At 42.4% G+C, this 18,225-nt stretch overlaps 1 protein-coding gene across 3 annotated transcripts; it reads left to right on the plus strand.

Annotated features, from left to right (window-relative positions):
* The first annotated feature begins 2,928 nt into the window (after window positions 1–2,928).
* On the plus strand, window positions 2,929–9,607 carry LOC108717271 (zinc finger protein 567). 3 transcript variants are annotated; one of them, XM_018264150.2, is made up of 5 exons: window positions 2,929–3,025; window positions 4,262–4,332; window positions 5,572–5,741; window positions 5,857–5,957; window positions 8,665–9,607. In XM_018264150.2, the coding sequence occupies exons 3-5, from the start codon at window positions 5,680–5,682 to the stop codon at window positions 9,204–9,206; spliced, it is 705 nt and encodes a 234-aa protein (XP_018119639.1). In that variant the 5' UTR covers window positions 2,929–3,025; window positions 4,262–4,332; window positions 5,572–5,679; the 3' UTR covers window positions 9,207–9,607. The 3 variants fall into 3 exon arrangements, with proteins under 3 accessions (XP_018119639.1, XP_041419570.1, XP_018119640.1); XM_041563636.1 differs by having other exon boundaries at window positions 2,953–3,161; XM_018264151.2 differs by having other exon boundaries at window positions 2,953–3,161; window positions 5,628–5,741.
* Window positions 9,608–18,225: the final 8,618 nt, after the last annotated feature.

Consider the following 18,225-nt stretch of genomic DNA (forward strand, 5'->3'; position numbering starts at 1 on the left):
TATTCCTGGTTTTGATTCCTGCTGTGATCCTGACTCTGATCCTGATCTGCCTGCCTGTTAGAACTCTTGCCTGGACTTTAACTAACGATTGTGGCTGATTCCTATTTGTACGGCATACTGGGACTTTAACCCATGTTGGGCTTCCTCCTCGGTCCTGACTACCCCTGACAGTACTGGCGATTAAACCTATCAAAGGCTTTTGACTGATCTAGACACAGAAAATATTTCCCCCACCCATGAGCTTCCAGAGCCTCTCTAATGGTTAAGACAGCCCCAAAAATGCTCCGCCCCTTCACTGTGCAGAAGAACTGACAGTCAGACAATAAAGTGCTTGAAAATAAACTTAAACTAAAGAAAATAACCTTTGGGAGAATCTTTCTATCTGTATTGAGCAGGGCAATCGGCCTCCAGTTCTCAATATGCTTCTCGTCTTTACCTTTTGACAACAAAATCAAAGAGGAAAACTGCATAGATGGCGGGAGGTCTCCATCCTCTAAACAACAGTTAAACACCTCAACAAGTGCCGGGGGCCAACAGATCTTTAAAGGCCTTATAGAATTCTGATGTTAAAGGACCAGTAACATCCAATTTTTTTTTTTAATTCATTAGTATACAACGAAAAAAACCCCACAAAGACAAATTAAACTTTGAAATCGCTAAGTCGTTATTAACAAATAGCTCACCAAAACCCCGCTTGCGCTCCTCTTCAGAAAAGGCGACAGGGCGACAATCCATCATGCGGCGCTTGATTTCTCCTCCCTGGATATCTCCTATAAGGAAGGCACGGAGGAGAAATCAAGCGCCACACAATGCATTGTCGCCCTGTCGCCTTTTCTGAAGAGCGGAGTTTCGGTAAGTTATTTCTTAATAAAGACTTAGCGATTTCAAAGTTTAATTTGTCTTTGTGGGGGTTTTTTTCATTGTATACGAACAAATTTTTATAAAACAATTTAATGTTACTGGTCCTTTAAGCCATCCAGATCTGGAGCTTTCTTATTCTGCAGACTCTCTATCACCAATATTCCCTCCTCCTCCTCCGTGATTTTAGCCTTCAAGGGGAAAAAAACCAAATTATTTGTGTCAGGCCCTGGGGTCGTCTCTAAGAAAACTGTCATCCTTTCCCTCTCCAACGTTCTCTCCCCAAACAAAGCAACACAGTAGGATTTCACGACTTCCAGTATCAATGAGACCCCTCACCAGTTTCCTTTAACCGACTCAATTCTGAAAAGTATCCGGGGACATTGACATCCCAGAATCCCTCTCTCAACAACCAGAGATCTCTGGCGGCTGCACTGATGCTGCTCCATTTGGTTCTTTAACTCTTTCCCCACCAGCCCATTCCAAATATAGGACTCCAGTTTGTTTGTCAAGGACTGGTCCTGCCTTTGTCTATTCCCTCCCATTTAACAGACAGGGAGTTGGAGAAAACCCCGAAATTACCTCTTGGATCTCCCGTCACTGTGTTGGTGAATCCGAAAAACAAAAAGGTTTTAGTGAATTGCCCTTCAATATTTCTGACCCCAACCCCCACAGACCCTTACCAACCCCCACACTTCCTGATACCCCATATACAAAGAAAAGCACTAAATGGTCAGAAAACCCAACTTTAATCTCCTCGACCCCCTGAATAAGGACATTCTTACATTATACTCACATATAATTGGTCATTTCTCTGCTACACAAGCCACAAAATGAGGTGTTCCTCCCCTCCTCCCCCATCTGTAGCCTTTTTGAATGCAGCTTTTTTTTTCAGCAGCTCTCCAGTTTGAAGTTGTCACACCTAACTGGTTGCTAGGGTCTTGTTTACCATAGCGACCAGGCATTGGTTTAAATGGGAGACCGGTATATGAATAGGAAAGGGACTGAATAGAATAGGTAATAAAAAGTAACAATAATAATAAAATTGCAAGCTCGCAGAGCAATAGAGTTTGGCTTTTGGGGTTAGCGACCCCCGTTTGAAAGCTAGAAAGATGCAGAAGTGGAAGGTGAATAATTTAAAAACTACTAAAAAAATAGAAAAGACCAATTGAAATTTGCTAGGAATAGAGTATTCTCTAACAAACTAAAGGTAAACTGAAAGGCAAATACATATTTAATAGAAGAAACTGAAAATCTGGAAATTGCCGTGTGAATTCAGCCCCAGATACAGACAGAAACCTCGTTACAATGTATCACCTGATCGGTTTATTAGGAAACACAAGTAGCGGGTGTTTATAGGAGAAGGGGCAGAAAGAGAATATTAGGGGTCATTTATTCGGATCTGGGGAGCGGAGCCCTCCTGCCCCCCTGTGAGATGAGCATTAGTGGTTCAGCCCTGTCCGTCTGTCCTGTGTCCCTGACTTGTGTCTGTGAATGAGGCTTATTGGCCCCAGGGCCCATCACTGATCTACACAGACGTGGGGTAATTAAGGATTGCGCCTGTTAATTGCCCTTTGTCCCTTTACTCATAAGTAACAAATATCTATAAATATTTAATTGCAGGTGTTTATATTAGTGATGGACGAATAAATTTGCCTGGCGCGAATTTGCGGCGAATTCCCGTGAAAATTTGTCAGCTGTCAAAAAAATTTGGACGTGCGTCCGAAAAGTCACTAGCATCAAAATCGATTTTCGGGTTTCACAAATCTTTCGCTGTTATATATACTAGTGTTGGCCGAATTTCTCCTGTTTCGCTTTGCTGAAAAATTTGCAAATTTCACGCGAAATTCACAAGTTTGCATGAGAATTTCACCCATCACTGGTATATAAAGATTTATATAAATATGTGTCATGTCCCCAATTGCCTCGCTGAATTCCCTGTCGCACTGAGCGTCTCCCCCACAAAACACACACAGGTGCTACAGACTCCTGTCTCCTGCTGTGCAGAGAAAACTACATTTCCCAGGATGCCCCGGGGCGCTGCAGCCTTTGTTCTGGAAGTATTTCCTGACTTGTGCAGCAGAGCTTGCCCTCCCCCAGAACATGTGCCATTCATTGGCCGACACTCTCGCCCTGGATCCTGGTGCTGCTGCTGGAGCTGCCGCCTGTGAGTCCCACATTGGGTTGGGAGAGGGGGGGAGGTTTAACCCTGTGAGTCCCACACTGAAATGGAAGAGGGGGGAGGTTTAACCCTGTGAGTGCCAGGCACAGCATTTCCCCAGGGGCTCATTATACAGAAGCTGGTGAGTCCCTTTAGGACTTTATGCACAGGGGGACACTAAGGAGGAGGGGGAGCTGCACAGCAGATATTGCTAAACATTTTCTGAACTACAATTCCCAGAAGCCTTTCCCATTATGTTTTGTGCTAATTGTAAGGAGAGGGGCAGGTGCAGCCCATGTATTTGTATCAGTCCCCAGGGCTCAGCTGTGAGGCTCCTCTTATACACAGGGAATAATTAGTAGGGGGATTTGCTCCCCATTATATTCACTTCTAATTATCAACTCTAAATGCTCAAATTACAACGCTCAGGAGGGGGTGGTGGGAATTGTAGTTGAACAACAGCTGAAGAGCGAGAGCTGCTGGATGCATGCTGGGAGTTGTAGTACAACGAGAGCTCAGAGGCTCTTGATGACTCTTTATAATCAGCTTTTCTTGTTGCTATTGATTCATTGAATAGACTCATATGAATGGAGCTGCCATACTGCATCGTCTACTGAGACCACACCTCCCAACATTGTTGCAATAGAAAGAGGGACAAAAAGATTTGCAGCACTTGTGAAATGTTCTGGCCATGACAGTTTTATGGTCACACCCCCTAATTACCATGTTTATTTTACAAAGTTTTGCAGATGATAAAAGTTTGAACACATTTCTGTGGTTTTATGTGTAAATACATTTTACAGCTAATGAAGGTGAATTGTCCTTTAAACTGCAAGTCTCAGTTTCCCCAAGAGACCTGTTTATCTTAAATTGTTACAATTGATTCTTTGCTTATCTTAAATTGTTACAATTGTTTCTTTGCTTATCTTAAGTTCTTACAATTGTTTCTTTGCTTATCTTAAATTGTTACAATTATTTATTTGCTTATCTTAAATTGTTACAATTGTTTCTTTGCTTATCTTAAGTTGTTACAATTGTTTATTTGCTTAGCTTAAATTTACAATTATTTCTTTGCTTAGCTTAAATTGTTACAATTGTTTCTTTGCTTAGCTTAAATTGTTACAATTGTTTCTTTGCTTAGCTTAAATTGTTACAAATGTATCTAAGTGCAGCTGCCACATATTCTGTCATATCCAAAAGCAAATTAAGTCAGAAACTTTGTATCTTTTTCTGGTTTTTCAGTGCAGGAGATCAAAGAGAAAGTTGAGCTGTCAAAATTGGGGCTGTCCCGCGAAAAACAGGACAGTTGGGAGGTATGTGTTACAATGTATTGGGCAACCCCACTTGTACCTGTTTTTTCAGCCAGACTGTATCATTATATTATACAGGTATGGGACCTGTTATCCAGAATGCTTGGGATCTGGGGTTTTCCAGATAATGGATCTTTCCGTAATTTGGATCTTGATACCTTAAGTCTACTAGAAAATCATATAAACATGAAATAAACCCAATAGGCTGGTTCTGCCTCCAATAAGGATTAATTATATCTTAGTTGGGATCAAGTACAAGCTACTGTTTTATTATTACACAGAAAAAGGAAATCATTTTTTAAAAATTTGGATTATTTGGATAAAATGGAGTCTATGGGAGACGTCCTTTCTGTTATAAGGAGCTTTCTGGATAACGGATCCCATACCTGTATAGGGTTTGCCACTTCCCAAACCTGTCCCATCTCTTCTACTCTTCTGTCTTTGGGCAACAATGTTAGACAATTAAAGGGGAAGTTCCCCTTACATTAACTATTATTGTTTTATGGAATTTCTTGCAACTTTTCAATCAGTTTTTATTTTTCTTAATCTTTGCCCTTCTCTTCTGCCTCTGTCCAACTTTGAAATGGGGGGTCACTGACTAAATCATTGGGGGTCACTGACAAAAATCTATTTCTCTGTAAAGGCTACAATGTTATTGCTTTTCATTCCTTGTCTTTCTGTTCAGCCCCCTCTCCTATTCCTCTTCCAGTGTCTCCTTCAAACCACTGTCTGGTTGCTAGGGTAACGTGGGCCATAGCAACCATATAGCTACTGCAATCCCAAACTGTAGAACTGCTGAACAAAAAAAGGCAAACAATTACATAATGAAAACAAATTGCAATTTGCTTCAGAATAGGGCTGTACCGAATCCACTATTTGGGATTCCGCGAATCCCCGAATCCTTTGTAAAAGATTCTGCCGAATACTGAACCGAATCCTAATTTGCATATGCAAATTAGGGTTGGGGAAGGAAAAGTGTGAATTTTTTTTCACTTCCATGTTTTGTGATAAAAAGTCATGTGATTTCCCTCCCTGCCCCTTATTTACATATGCAAATTAGCATTCAGATTCAGCCAGACACAAGGATTTGGCTAAATGCGAATCCTGCTGATAAAGGCCAAATCCCGAACCGAATCCTGGATTGAGTGGATCCCTACTTCAGAATATCCCTGCGTATAACTTCACTTAAAGGAGAACTACCCCCTTATATATAATAATAGACTGATTTATCACCCCCATCAGGTCAGGATTGGGGCATTGTCTCTTTTTCAAATTCTACAAATCCCGCCCCTTGCCAGATACTTCTATCCGATTGGTCTATGCCTTTGAGAGGGAACACAATTATTTAGAATGTCTGACTCCGCCTTTCACGGAAACAATGCAGATGATTCGTCAGACTCAGACATCCCATGGTAAGTGACATCTGCTAGCGGGGTGGATCATATATATGTCATGTGACTTACGGACATTGGTCTGTGGGAGGGGCTTGGAGTGGTCCATTACTTATGGCCCGTCTCTCATTTCCAGGTCGTACCGGAGAATCCAATCACGTTCTGCCAAGCTTAAAAAGGAGCCAATGAGGAACAGATACACCAGGGAACGAGATATGAATGGAAACTACACTTCAGGTGAGAAATATGATGTAATATCTCTAATTAAATTAATGTGCTCTCGTCTGCCCCCAAAATACTGGGCAGCAGTCTAAAGAGAACAAGAGAGAGAACTCATGTAGAACATCCAAAACTGCACTGAGGTCACAACCAGGGGTCCTTGAGCTTCAGTAGCAAAGAGTGAATCTGATTGGCTGCCAGTATAGAAGAGAACTGAACAACCCAATGTAATGTAACTGTCAGTCCAGGATTAAAGGAGTAAAGACATTTTGGGTCATAGATGGATCTGGTTGGCTGAGGTCTCGCTGCCTCTTGTATTTCCCTTCCCACACTAATATCCACTCGCCCACACCCACTAAACTCTGGGATAATCATGGAACTGTGCTGGGGGCACCACCTTCCCGATTCTCATCCCAATGACGGCAAAGTTCTTCCAAAAGTGTTTAAGGAACGTTGACCATCAGCCGCCATTCCATTGATGGACTCAACAGCTACAACTGAGTGAGTCAAGTCTGTCTCTGCTCCAAGGTTTGTCTGTAGCACTGGGTGTCAGTGGGTGCCTGTGGGTGTCAGTGGGTGCCAGTGGGTGTCAGTGGGTGCCTGTGGGTGCACCAATGCAAACGAGTGACTTTCTCCTGGTGACTATTTCCCAGGTGTTGGGTCCATTTCTGGCCGCAGTCAAACAAAAAGTCATGGCCGACACTTGACCCTGTTATTAGGAGAGCCCCCCATTCCTCTTCATGTGACTGAAATGAGTGATCCGCTCCTGCCCTCCAGGTGCTTGAAATGGGGGGCATTTGATATTTCAGGCATGGCAAAGCTCCCCAATTCACCCTGAGATTTGAATTCCTAGAACCACTCTAACAAGGCAAATACAGCTGTGAGACTGAACACAAGTAGCCCGGCACTTTATATATTGGCCAGTGCTAATCCTACAACATAATGACCTGTCTCTTCTGCAGCCAACGGACTGCACATTCCTGCTCTAGTCTGCCCCATTATTATACTCTGAGCAGCAGGGGGCGCTGGCTGTGCTTCTTGTCTTTCCATAATCTGTAAGTTCATGTACCTGCTGTTCTGCACTCAGCTTCTGCCAAGTATTACTCTGTAGGAGGAGGAAAATGCACAGACTTGGGCAGAGATGGGTTGGTTTTTAATAGAGAATCTCCGAGGTGTTATTGGGATTCTGGGAAAACATTATAGTTCTGTTCATAGGGCTTTTATAGAGTTTGTGCCCCTTGAGAAGCTGATCAGGCTAATGCCATCAGAGCTCTGTACCTGGGTAAGTACTGGGGGAGATTGGATTCACTTACCCAGGGGGAGGTTCCTGTCTGACCATGGGAAAGAGAACAGCCCAGGAGCAGGAAGTACAGAGAATCAGAGCTCTGTACCTGGGTAAGTACTGGGGGAGATTGGATTCACTTACCCAGGGGAGGTTCCTGTCTGACCATGGGAAAGAGAACAGCCCAGGAGCAGGAAGTACAGAGAATCAGAGCTCTGTACCTGGGTAAGTACTGGGGGAGATTGGATTCACTTACCCAGGGGGAGGTTCCTGTCTGACCATGGGAAAGAGAGCAGCCCAGGAGCAGGAAGTACAGAGAATCAGAGCTCTGTACCTGGGTAAGTACTGGGGGAGATTGGATTCACTTACCCAGGGGGAGGTTCCTGTCTGACCATGGGAAAGAGAACAGCCCAGGAGCAGGAAGTACAGAGAATCAGAGCTCTGTACCTGGGTAAGTACTGGGGGAGATTGGATTCACTTACCCAGGGGGAGGTTCCTGTCTGACCATGGGAAAGAGAACAGCCCAGGAGCAGGAAGTACAGAGAATCAGAGCTCTGTACCTGGGTAAGTACTGGGGGAGATTGGATTCACTTACCCAGGGGGAGGTTCCTGTCTGACCATGGGAAAGAGAACAGCCCAGGAGCAGGAAGTACAGAGAATCAGAGCTCTGTACCTGGGTAAGTACTGGGGGAGATTGGATTCACTTACCCAGGGGGAGGTTCCTGTCTGACCATTGGAAAGAGAACAGCCCAGGAGCAGGAAGTACAGAGAATCAGAGCTCTGTACCTGGGTAAGTACTGGGGGAGATTGGATTCACTTACCCAGGGGGAGGTTCCTGTCTGACCATGGGAAAGAGAACAGCCCAGGAGCAGGAAGTACAGAGAATCAGAGCTCTGTACCTGGGTAAGTACTGGGGGAGATTGGATTCACTTACCAAGGGGGAGGTTCCTGACTGACCATGGGAAAGAGAACAGCCCAGGAGCAGGAAGTACAGAGAATCAGAGCTCTGTACCTGGGTAAGTACTGGGGGAGATTGGATTCACTTACCCAGGGGGAGGTTCCTGTCTGACCATGGGAAAGAGAGCAGCCCAGGAGCAGGAAGTACAGAGAATCAGAGCTCTGTACCTGGGTAAGTACTGGGGGAGATTGGATTCACTTACCCAGGGGGAGGGTCCTGTCTGACCATGGGAAAGAGAACAGCCCAGGAGCAGGAAGTACAGAGAATCAGAGCTCTGTACCTGGGTAAGTACTGGGGGAGATTGGATTCACTTACCCAGGGGGAGGTTCCTGTCTGACCATGGGAAAGAGAACAGCCCAGGAGCAGAAAGTACAGAGAATCTGAGCTCGGTTCCTGGGTAAGTACTAATATCCCAGACTTACCAGTAGAAAGTTAAAGTGCCTCTGCCCCTCCATAGTGTGACCCTTTGTTTTTCTCTTGAGCAGATGAAGAAGATTTGGACAGAAAACTCTTTGAAGAATTTCCCATTGTCGGTGCTCAGGGGACCCACTTCAAGTCTAAGAAGCCACTTGACCAGGGAACCAATCAGCATGAGAGCAGGGTGCGGGGGAGGCGTCAGGATTGTGGCCGCGCGTCTCCGGAGAAGTCTATTGCCCGAGAGAGAAGCGCCGTAGACTCCTCTGGGAACATCACTCTAATGACAGAGACCGTGTACAAGTGCAACCGCTGCCACAAGACTTTCTTCACTCGCTCGGGTTATAGAAAACACCAGCGGAACCACACGGAGGAGAATAATTACACCTGTACTGAGTGCGGGGAGTCCTTCCCAGACTGGGCCACTTACACCCTGCACAATGGCACCCACACGGGCAACCAACACTTCAGTCTCCAGTCCCATCTCATGAGCCACAAGCAAAGCCACGCGGGGGGGGACAGACTCTACCAATGCAGTGTTTGTGCCAAGTGCTTTGCCCACAGATCCAGTCTGGCCGCCCATATGGCAGCACACGCCGGGGAGGAGATATAGGGGTGCAGAGAGTTGGGGTATTTCCTCACTTGTACCAAATGGCTCAGTGACCCCCCTCTATCAGCCACAATAGAGAATCACATTATTTTTTTATTATTATTATTATGACTACTTGACTTCCTCGGCCCATCAGGCCCTTTTCTTTTCAGTCATTCTAACTGCCGCCTGGTTGCTAGGGGGGAGTTCCAGAGGCCACCAGGAGAGGTGCTATTATTTAGGGGACTGTTATTTTGACTGCCGGCTCTGTGCGCCCCTGAACTCTAATAAACTGATGGTTCCACCCTACACAGGCGCTTGTACAGCAGCGATTTGTCTTTTCATTGAAATTCATGATTTACTACTGATTTGTGCTCACTGGGCTGAAAAAGTTCCTGAAAGGCCAATAAAATGAATCCTCCACACTTATTATTTATTTTTCTATATTAAAGTGATTTGTCTTCCTGTCACGTGATCATTAGCCTCCCAGACTCTATGGGAACTGAATCTGTATCTTTATCGGCCTCTGCAGGGTCACTTTAGGAGGGTAGGTGCCCTCTGAATGAAAGCTGTAGTTCCTCTGTGTGCCTGAAGGTGGGAGTATATGTTGTGGGACACATGGAAGTGTCAGTTACCCTTTAAATGACAGTTACAAGACTGGCTGGAGATGCCTGGGGGCTGCTATCAGGGAATTAAAATAGACAAAAGAACCTGATTATTGTTACTTTTAACTAGGAATGCACTGAATCTACTATTTGGGATTTGGCTGGATCCCTGAATCCTTTGTGAAAGATTCAGCCGAATACCAAACCGGATCCAAATCCTAATTTGCATATGCAAATATATGTAAAAAAATTAACTTCCTTGTTTTGTGATGAAAAGTCATGTGATTTCCCTCCCTTCCCCTAATTTACATATGCAAATTAGGATTCAGATTGGGTTCGGCCAGACACAAGGATTTGGCCGAATCCTGGCCAAATCCCGAACTGAATCCAGGATTCGGTGCATCCCTACTTTTAGCCCCATATCTTAGGCTGCATAACAATTGGTGAATAAGAACAACCATGAATTAAGGTGGACATACACATTACAGCAACTGTTGGTGAAAGTTCTTTCATTTTCATTACAGACATTTAGAGCTGAATCATCAGAATACAGGGATATGGGAGATAGCTCATAGTACAAGTTGATCCAGGGACTGGCCCCATTGCATTTTGGAGTCAGGAAGGAATTTTTCCCCCTCTGAGGCAAATTGGAGAGGCTTCAAATAAAGTTTTCGCCTTCCTCTGGATCAACTGGCAGTTAGGCAGGTTATATATAGACTTAAGGTTGAACTTGATGGATGTGTGTCTTTTTTCAACCTAATTTACTATGACCTAAAAGAGGTCACCAGATTAGGTTTAAAAAAAGGGGGTAGTTGGTGTTTTATTTTTTTTTAAAAATAGGATTTTTGAGAACTGATGTTATTTTCAGGTTGTCGTGTATGTCCCTTTGTCTATAAATAAGAAACAAAGTGAGCAATGATGCTTCATTATAGGGAACAGGGGAATGTAGACTATGAGCCACATGCCCAAGTCAACGTTGAGGTGAGATGGGAGAGAGAAAGGAGAATTTGCTTATGAATCTAAAGGACATCAGCCTGGAACCCACAGTCTGTAGCACTTTTTCAGTTGAAGTCCCCCGTGAGGTAGAATATTTGGTGGTGGGCTCCCACCGTGAGCATAAGGTTATAGATAGAGACATGTTGCTGGAGTGAAGATTCATCCAAAACTCCAGGAATATCTAGAAATCATTGCTCCTCTCAAATCTCCCCCTAACAGACATCTTATAATTATTATTATAATGATAATCTTATAATTGAGTTTTACAGGATAATTTAGTAGAACCAGCAGGAAATCTCTTCCCAAACCACTGCCCCCCTTGTTGTATAACACCCGCAGTTTGGGCTCCACTGCTCTACAGTATCCAACGTTTCTACAGGTTGAATAACCGTCTCTAACCCAGCAGGAGAGATTTTGCTCCATTGCATGGGCTCTCCTGTAAAGATATTGCTAATGGTTTCAAAGTCTTGTTTTTAAAGGGGTTGTTCACCTTTGAATTAACTGTCAGTATGATGTAGAGACTGAGACAATTTGTTTTCATTGTTTATCATTTGTGGTTTTTGAGTTATTTTGCTTTTTATTCAGCAGCTCTCCAGTTTCAGAAATCTGGTTGCTAGGGTACTGATTACCCTAGCAACCACGTATTGATTTAAATGAGAGACTATGATATGAAAAGGAGAGGCCTGATTAGAAAGATGAGTAATAAAAGAGTAGCATTAACAATAAATGTGTAGCCTTAAAGAGCATTTGTTTTTTTTACATGGGGGTCAGTGAAGAAGGCAAATAATTCAAAAACTATAACAAATAAATAATGAAGGCCAATTGAAAAGTAGCTTAAAAAGGCCCATTCTATAATATATGAAGTGTTCACTTAAAGGTGAACCACCCCTTTAATTAAAGTGCTGGCAGTTGTTTCCAACTGAAAAGCATTGAAGAAGCACAAGGAGAGGAAAATCTGGATGTAAGTAACTAATGTCAACCTTTTCATGGCTCTACTAGAATAGGATTTACCCTCCTCCTCTACCCCAAACCCCTGCTATATACCTCCAATATATCAATGAGCTCCTTATCATCTGGGCAAACACTGAACAAAAACTCATCCAATTCCCTGACCAATTCAATAGCTCTCACCTTAATTTTAAATTTTCCTACTCCACAACTAAAGTTCCCTTTCTGGATGTAACTACCTATATAAAAGCACCTTATATACCACCCTATATCAGAAACCTACAGACAAACCATCCAACCTGATGTATGACAACTTCCACCTGGACCACACTAAACACACCATCATTTCTAGCCAGGCCCTACTCTATAATCAAATAGGTTCAGACAACTCAGAAAAGGATCAGCACCTTGGAAACCTCAGAAAATCCTTTATCAACTGGGGCAAGGACCCATGGATTGTAGATCACAACATACACAGGGCCACCAAGGTCACCAGGAGACACTTCAGGTGCCACTTGTGACAACCTACAACTCACAGCTAAAGGCCAATAGCCAGAGAACTACAAGGTATGTTACACTAAGATGAAATGATAAAATATTTCTGAACCCACCTTTTCTGGCATTTAGACAACATTCAAACCTTTTATTATAAAAAGTTCATGTTCAGGCCCCAACCACAGTCTGGATGACTTCAAAATCGCAGTTGTCAAAGGCAATTTCAAAACAAAATGTGGGAATAGAAATGTACATTTAGGGCTGAATGGATTTACTTACACTAAGAACCAACTTCCAGCTCTTCTGTCATTACCCATAATCCCCTGTCACTGTCTTACCCCACTGCACCCCTGGGGGCAGCACTGCTACTGGAGAATTAAAAGTAATAAGGCTCCATAGCTCTAATTCTCTCCATTGCAGCCTATAGAAAGGGAATTAGTTATAGGATTTGGTCCCTGGATCCAGAGAAGAATGAGGCCTTGTTGGGCACTGTAGTCCAAAGAAAAACATGATGTTTTCTGGAATGAAGTGAATATTGCAAAGTTAGGGTTCTGCATGTGTTAAGGGACAAAAAATGAAACATTGGTAGCCTGCAGGGATTTATTTACAAAGCAACAGAGACTAAGTTAGGTCTGTGTTTTTCTGTAAACAGTGGCCAACAGATTTTCAGCTACTTGGCTAGTTACAAAACAAAAGACCTCGGCCAAGGCATTGGCATATCTAACATGGTGGCTTTTAGGGTTTTCACCTGCCTTGCCAGTAAAAATTTAGCTTGATCCCAATGTTATTAATAGGGGAAATGCGTAAAAATATAGGAAAACCTGAAGACAAGGTGGCAATCCTAGTGTGTGTGTTTATTTACTTGACATGTACTACAGTTTCTGAACTTAATTGTGCCCTTAGCATTACAGTTGGCGTAGTCAGCAGGATTGCACTGATTGTCAATTAAAATAAATATCTGTTGGGTATAACATTGTATTACTTTCTAAATTGAAAATGTTCCAAAATGTTGTGTTTCAGAGGAAGAGTGCAGAGGGTGAGAAGCAAGAGTGTGCACCTTCCCTACTTGGGTTAAGGAAGGCCCATGTCTACCTGTAGTGCAGGAACTAGCCAAATACGTTCCCCCAGTAACAAGGGTTTTTGGGGAGGATGTAGTGGATTGGTTTTACTAGTTTTAGGCTTAAAAACTGGCCATGGAGTAAAGGGGAGCAAAAGGCTGCAGCAACCATAGGATGGTATTTCCTCTTGCTACTGAAAAAATAGAAGTTGACTTTCAGCTACTGAAGGACCAGTCTTTGGTAGTAACTGAAGGCATGATGAATCCATGGTCAGGACAGGAGAAACATGTACAATCCTTAAGACTAAGTTTGGTGATGCCGCAAGAAGGAAAACAGAAAAAGAATGCTGTAATTACTGTAAATAATTGATAAGATGTTGAATGTAAGCATAAAACCTGCCAGGCCCATTATTGCCAAGCATATGAAAAGGCAGTATAATAGAGAGGAGGTGGCTGATGGTAATGTGTATTGTAATAAATCTAAAGATGGAGAGATGGAGGAGTTAAGGGAATATACACAGACTGAGCTCACTCATTTAGCAAAACAGTACAGAAAAACGTCTAGTGAGTCCCTTTTGATATGGGTTTTAAGACTGTGGGATGAGGGGCAGATGGTGTACTTTGGTCCAGTAAGGAAGCAGTAGCAGTAACCACTGACCCACAGATCAGACAGGCCATGAGAAAGGCTAGAAAATATAGAAAGTGTCATTTCTCTCTGTTAGATCTTGTTAGGGATGGAATAGTTTGAGTAAACGCCAATCCTGGTGATCTCGAAAACACATCTCCTTGAAATTATATGAGGGAAGGTATTTCCAGATTGAGAATAAGGGGTTGTGTCACAGGGCTCGCCAGATATGGAACCATTTAATACTGATATATCCTCTAAATGGATTAAAACAAAACCATTTAATCTTAGATCTTGTCATTCTTTGTTGGGTGGTTTGGGATTAGAAAGCTAGATCCATCAAGCCACTGCTCTGTAAGGAGCTAGAGGGATGCCAGAGTAAACCTGGTAGAGAGTTCTACGCTAAGGATGGTGAAGCCCCACAACAGAATAACGAGTAAACACATGTGGGTAGATTTGTTGAAAGCAGAAGTTCCCAGAGAAGAAATAAATGGGGTCCCTACAGTTGAATTAAATAAGAGATGGAAATGGGCGGTGGGCAGCAAAATAAAGATTAGGGTTGGCGCCAGTAAGAGTAATGGGAATGTAAGGTCTCATATTGTAGTCCCAAGACGGAAACCACAGAGGTAAAAAAGTCTAATTTAAGTTGTCTTGAAAATAACAACATTCCTGTTAGATTGAGCCCTAACTGTCTTGAGGAAAGGCCCACTGCCAATGTAGGAATGAAATGAGTTAGGTGCCATACTTGTTGTAAAACTGGCCACATAGCAAGGGATTGTACCAGGTGATATAGAAAAACTTTCTGGCATAAAGAAGGGAAGGAGGGAAATAAAAATTCCCAAAGGTGGGAACCAGAGATGAAAACCACCAATCAGAGTATGTGGATGCCATATAATGTACTTAAAGCCCAAAAGAATTGCTATGCAAAAGGCATGGCAAAATTGTGAAAATGAACTAGACTTTCTTAAATTTGAACAATCTGCAATTAATATTTTAGTAAGTATTTTGAGTAAGTATAATCGGTGGTTAAATGGGAGAAATGACCTTCAGTTCTTGGATGGAATCTAATTGTTTTTTTGTCTCTTTCTGAGTTCATGGATCACAGAGAGCAGAGGGGATGTGGTTTTCCAACAAGGTGGACAAGACAACAAGACTTCCTCCCAAGTGAAAGATCTACCAAGAGAGGACACTACAAAGGACATAACCAGAGAAAGCGAGGAAAAGAGAAGAGATCCATGGGATATGGAGAAGACTGCATTCTTGAAAAAGGAGCATCTGTAAATCTAAATATCCAATTTTGAAATCTGACATGGGGCTAGACATTTTGTCAATTTCCCAGCTGCCCCCAGTCATGTGACTTGTGCCTGCACTTTAGGAGAGAAATGCTTTCTGGCAGGCTGTTTTTTCTCCTACTCAATGTAACTGAATGTGTCTCAGTGAGACCTGGGTTTTTACTATTGAGTGTTGTTCTTAGATCTACCAGGCAGTTGTTAACCATGTGTTAGGGAGCTGTTATCTGGTTACCTTCCCATTATTCTGTTGTTAGGCTACTGGGGTGATATCACTCCAACTTGCAGTACAGCAGTAAAGAGTGATTGAAGTTTATCAGAGCACAAGTCACATGACTTGGGTCAGCTGGGAAATTGACAATATGTCTAGCCCCATGTCAGATTTCAAAATTGAATATAAAAAAAATATCAGTTTGCTCTTTTGAGAAATGGATTTCAGTGCAGAATTCTGCTGGAGTAGCCCTATTAACTGATTCATTTTGAATTTATTTTTTCCCATGACAGTATCACTTTAACTGGTTTAATTCAATATATTAGACTTAGCATTGTGTGTATTGTTTAGGATTGTTTGTCAGTAGCCATTTTATTAGTAAAGTAGTTCATGTTATAAGCCATAGTGTGTGTTTATTTCCTTGATATTTACTGCACTTTCTGAACTTTAAGGGGAACTGTGGCGAAAATGAAAATTGAATCTAAGCTTCAGCATACTGAAATAAGAAGTTTTGTTTTCCAAATATAATCAGTTAAAAATTCTGCATTGTTTCTGAAATAATCAAGTTTATCTTCACTATTCCCCTCTCAGCATCTGTTTCTCTTCATTCTGTCTTCATGCAGCAGTTGGGTGTCAGATATTCACTGACAGTTAGATCCAATATATCTTATAGGGGGGCTCCTTTTGCCTAGAAGATGTATTAGAGGTCACTCTATTAAACTCACCAGACATCATGTCTCTCTACATGCAGAATTTGTGCAAAAGGCAGTTATTTTGTTAGATTTTGTTTGTACTGGAATCAGTTATTTGAGTGACCTCTAATACATCTGCTAGGAAAGGAGCCCCCCTATAAGATATATTCATACCTCCCTACAGTCCTTCTTTTGACAGCTCAACCCACAGTCCCGGATATATGTACTGATATGTCCCGAGTTTCTCTTTGATCTGCTGCACTGGACTGTAAGAAAAAGATAAAACATTTCTAATTTAATTGACTCTTGGCAGAGAGCCCAGAATACATACTTAACATACTTTTGTAATGGTTTTAGATAAGATAAGAACTTACACAACTTAAAGGGCAATTCACCTTCATTAGCAAAACTGCAATAACACAGAAAAACCACAGAAATGTGTTTAAACTTTCATAACTTTGTAAAATTAACATGGTAATTAGGAAGTTTGGGCACCATTTCGCAAATCTTTTTGTCCCTCTTTCTGTTTCTAAAATGTTGGGAGGTCTGTATATTGGATCTATCTGTCAGTGAATATCTGACACCCATGAAGAGAGAATGAAGAGAAACAGATGCTGAGAGAGGAATAGTGAAGATGAACTTGATTATTTCAAAAATGACGCAGAATATTTAATTGATTGTATTTAGAAAGTGCAACACATTTTTGGGCTATTTACACCAATGGTGTTAATCACCACCTAGTATACTACAGCATGGGTTACACTGGACTCTAACACTTAAGGAAGGGCCTTCCAAAAGTGGAAGAAATGAAGGTGCAGAATAGTGCAACTACAAGTCCCACTGGCTACTGTGCGTTAAAGGAGAACTAAACCCTAAAAATTAATGTGGCTAAAAATGGCATCTTTTATATGCAGCACTTATTGCACGAGGCTAAAGTTTGAGCTTGTCAATAGCAGCAATGATCCAGGACTTCAAACTTGTCACAGGGGGTCACCATCTTGGAAAGTGTCTGTGACACTCACATGCTCAGTGGGCTCTGATTGGCTGTTGAGAAGCTAAGCTTAGGGCTCGTCACTAATTATCCAGCAGAAAATGACCTTCCCTGGCTGTAATATAAGCTGATGCTACAGGTTTGCTGATTATTCAATTCTGATGCTAATTGCACTGGTTTCTGTGCTGCCATGTAGTAATTATGTGTATTAATTACTAATCAGCCTTATATTGTGACATTTCTATTCTATGTGTACTGTATATTGTGAGTGGCTCCCTAAGCTCAGTAAGTGACAGCAGCACAGAGCATGTGAATCAGTGAATCAGCAGAAAAGAAGATGGGGAGCTACTGGGGCCTCTTTGGAGACACAGATCTTTAGCGCTAGAATAAAATGGGTGATCTCTTTTAACTACAGTCCTACTTTCAGGATTATTTGTGCCACGGATGAGACCCTTTTTCCCAGGAGTAGGCCCTCACAATGGGGTGGAGGCAGGGTGTAGTGCAACTGTAACAACGTGCTATTTCACAAATATTGGGCATCAGTGGTTCTTTATGCTTAACCAACGACTGAGTTTATTTAACAGAACAATCCATGTAGGAGTTTATCACATTTGTTATAACATGGACCAACAACAGAATATTATATACTCACAGTATTAGCTACAGTTGTCCCTGAAGGCATGAGGAACACACAGTAAAACAGCAACTAGAGGGTATTTTCAGAATTCAAGTTTTCCCTAAGTGGAACCCAGGGGAATATCTACGTCCCTGAGTCTATGCACTTAGTCCCTTCTTCTGGGTTATTAGTACCCGGGATCTTAATCCCTCTAACTCTCCTTGTCGGAGCCTTGAGCTGCTCAACTAAATAACATGTCTATCGCTCCTAGAGTGACCTGTGAGTGACTGTAACTACCACTTTGCTAAGGGCAAAGCTTGGGTTCCACTACCCCTTCCCTTCTCAATGAACAGGGAAGAGTTCAAACTAAAAATGGCCCCTGAGCACATTGTCCCAACCCTATATATAACTATCACACAATGCCATCTACTGGTCACTGTAGGATAAAGAAATATAATACACAAAAGCCATGAATATCCTGTAAATTATATCCTTATAAACGGTGAGTAGTGATGTCA

Source organism: Xenopus laevis, chromosome 5L (genome assembly GCF_017654675.1).
Source record: "Xenopus laevis strain J_2021 chromosome 5L, Xenopus_laevis_v10.1, whole genome shotgun sequence".
Taxonomy (NCBI): domain Eukaryota; kingdom Metazoa; phylum Chordata; class Amphibia; order Anura; family Pipidae; genus Xenopus; species Xenopus laevis.

Excerpts from the sequence above, each read along its gene's own strand:
- LOC108717271 (XM_018264150.2), top strand. The coding sequence starts at position 5,680 with ATGTCTGACTCCGCCTTTCACGGAAACAATGCAGATGATTCGTCAGAC. Across the intron at positions 5,742-5,856 it reads TCAGACTCAGACATCCCATG|GTCGTACCGGAGAATCCAAT; the intron begins GTAAGTGACATC and ends TCTCATTTCCAG. Across the intron at positions 5,958-8,664 it reads GAATGGAAACTACACTTCAG|ATGAAGAAGATTTGGACAGA; the intron begins GTGAGAAATATG and ends TCTCTTGAGCAG.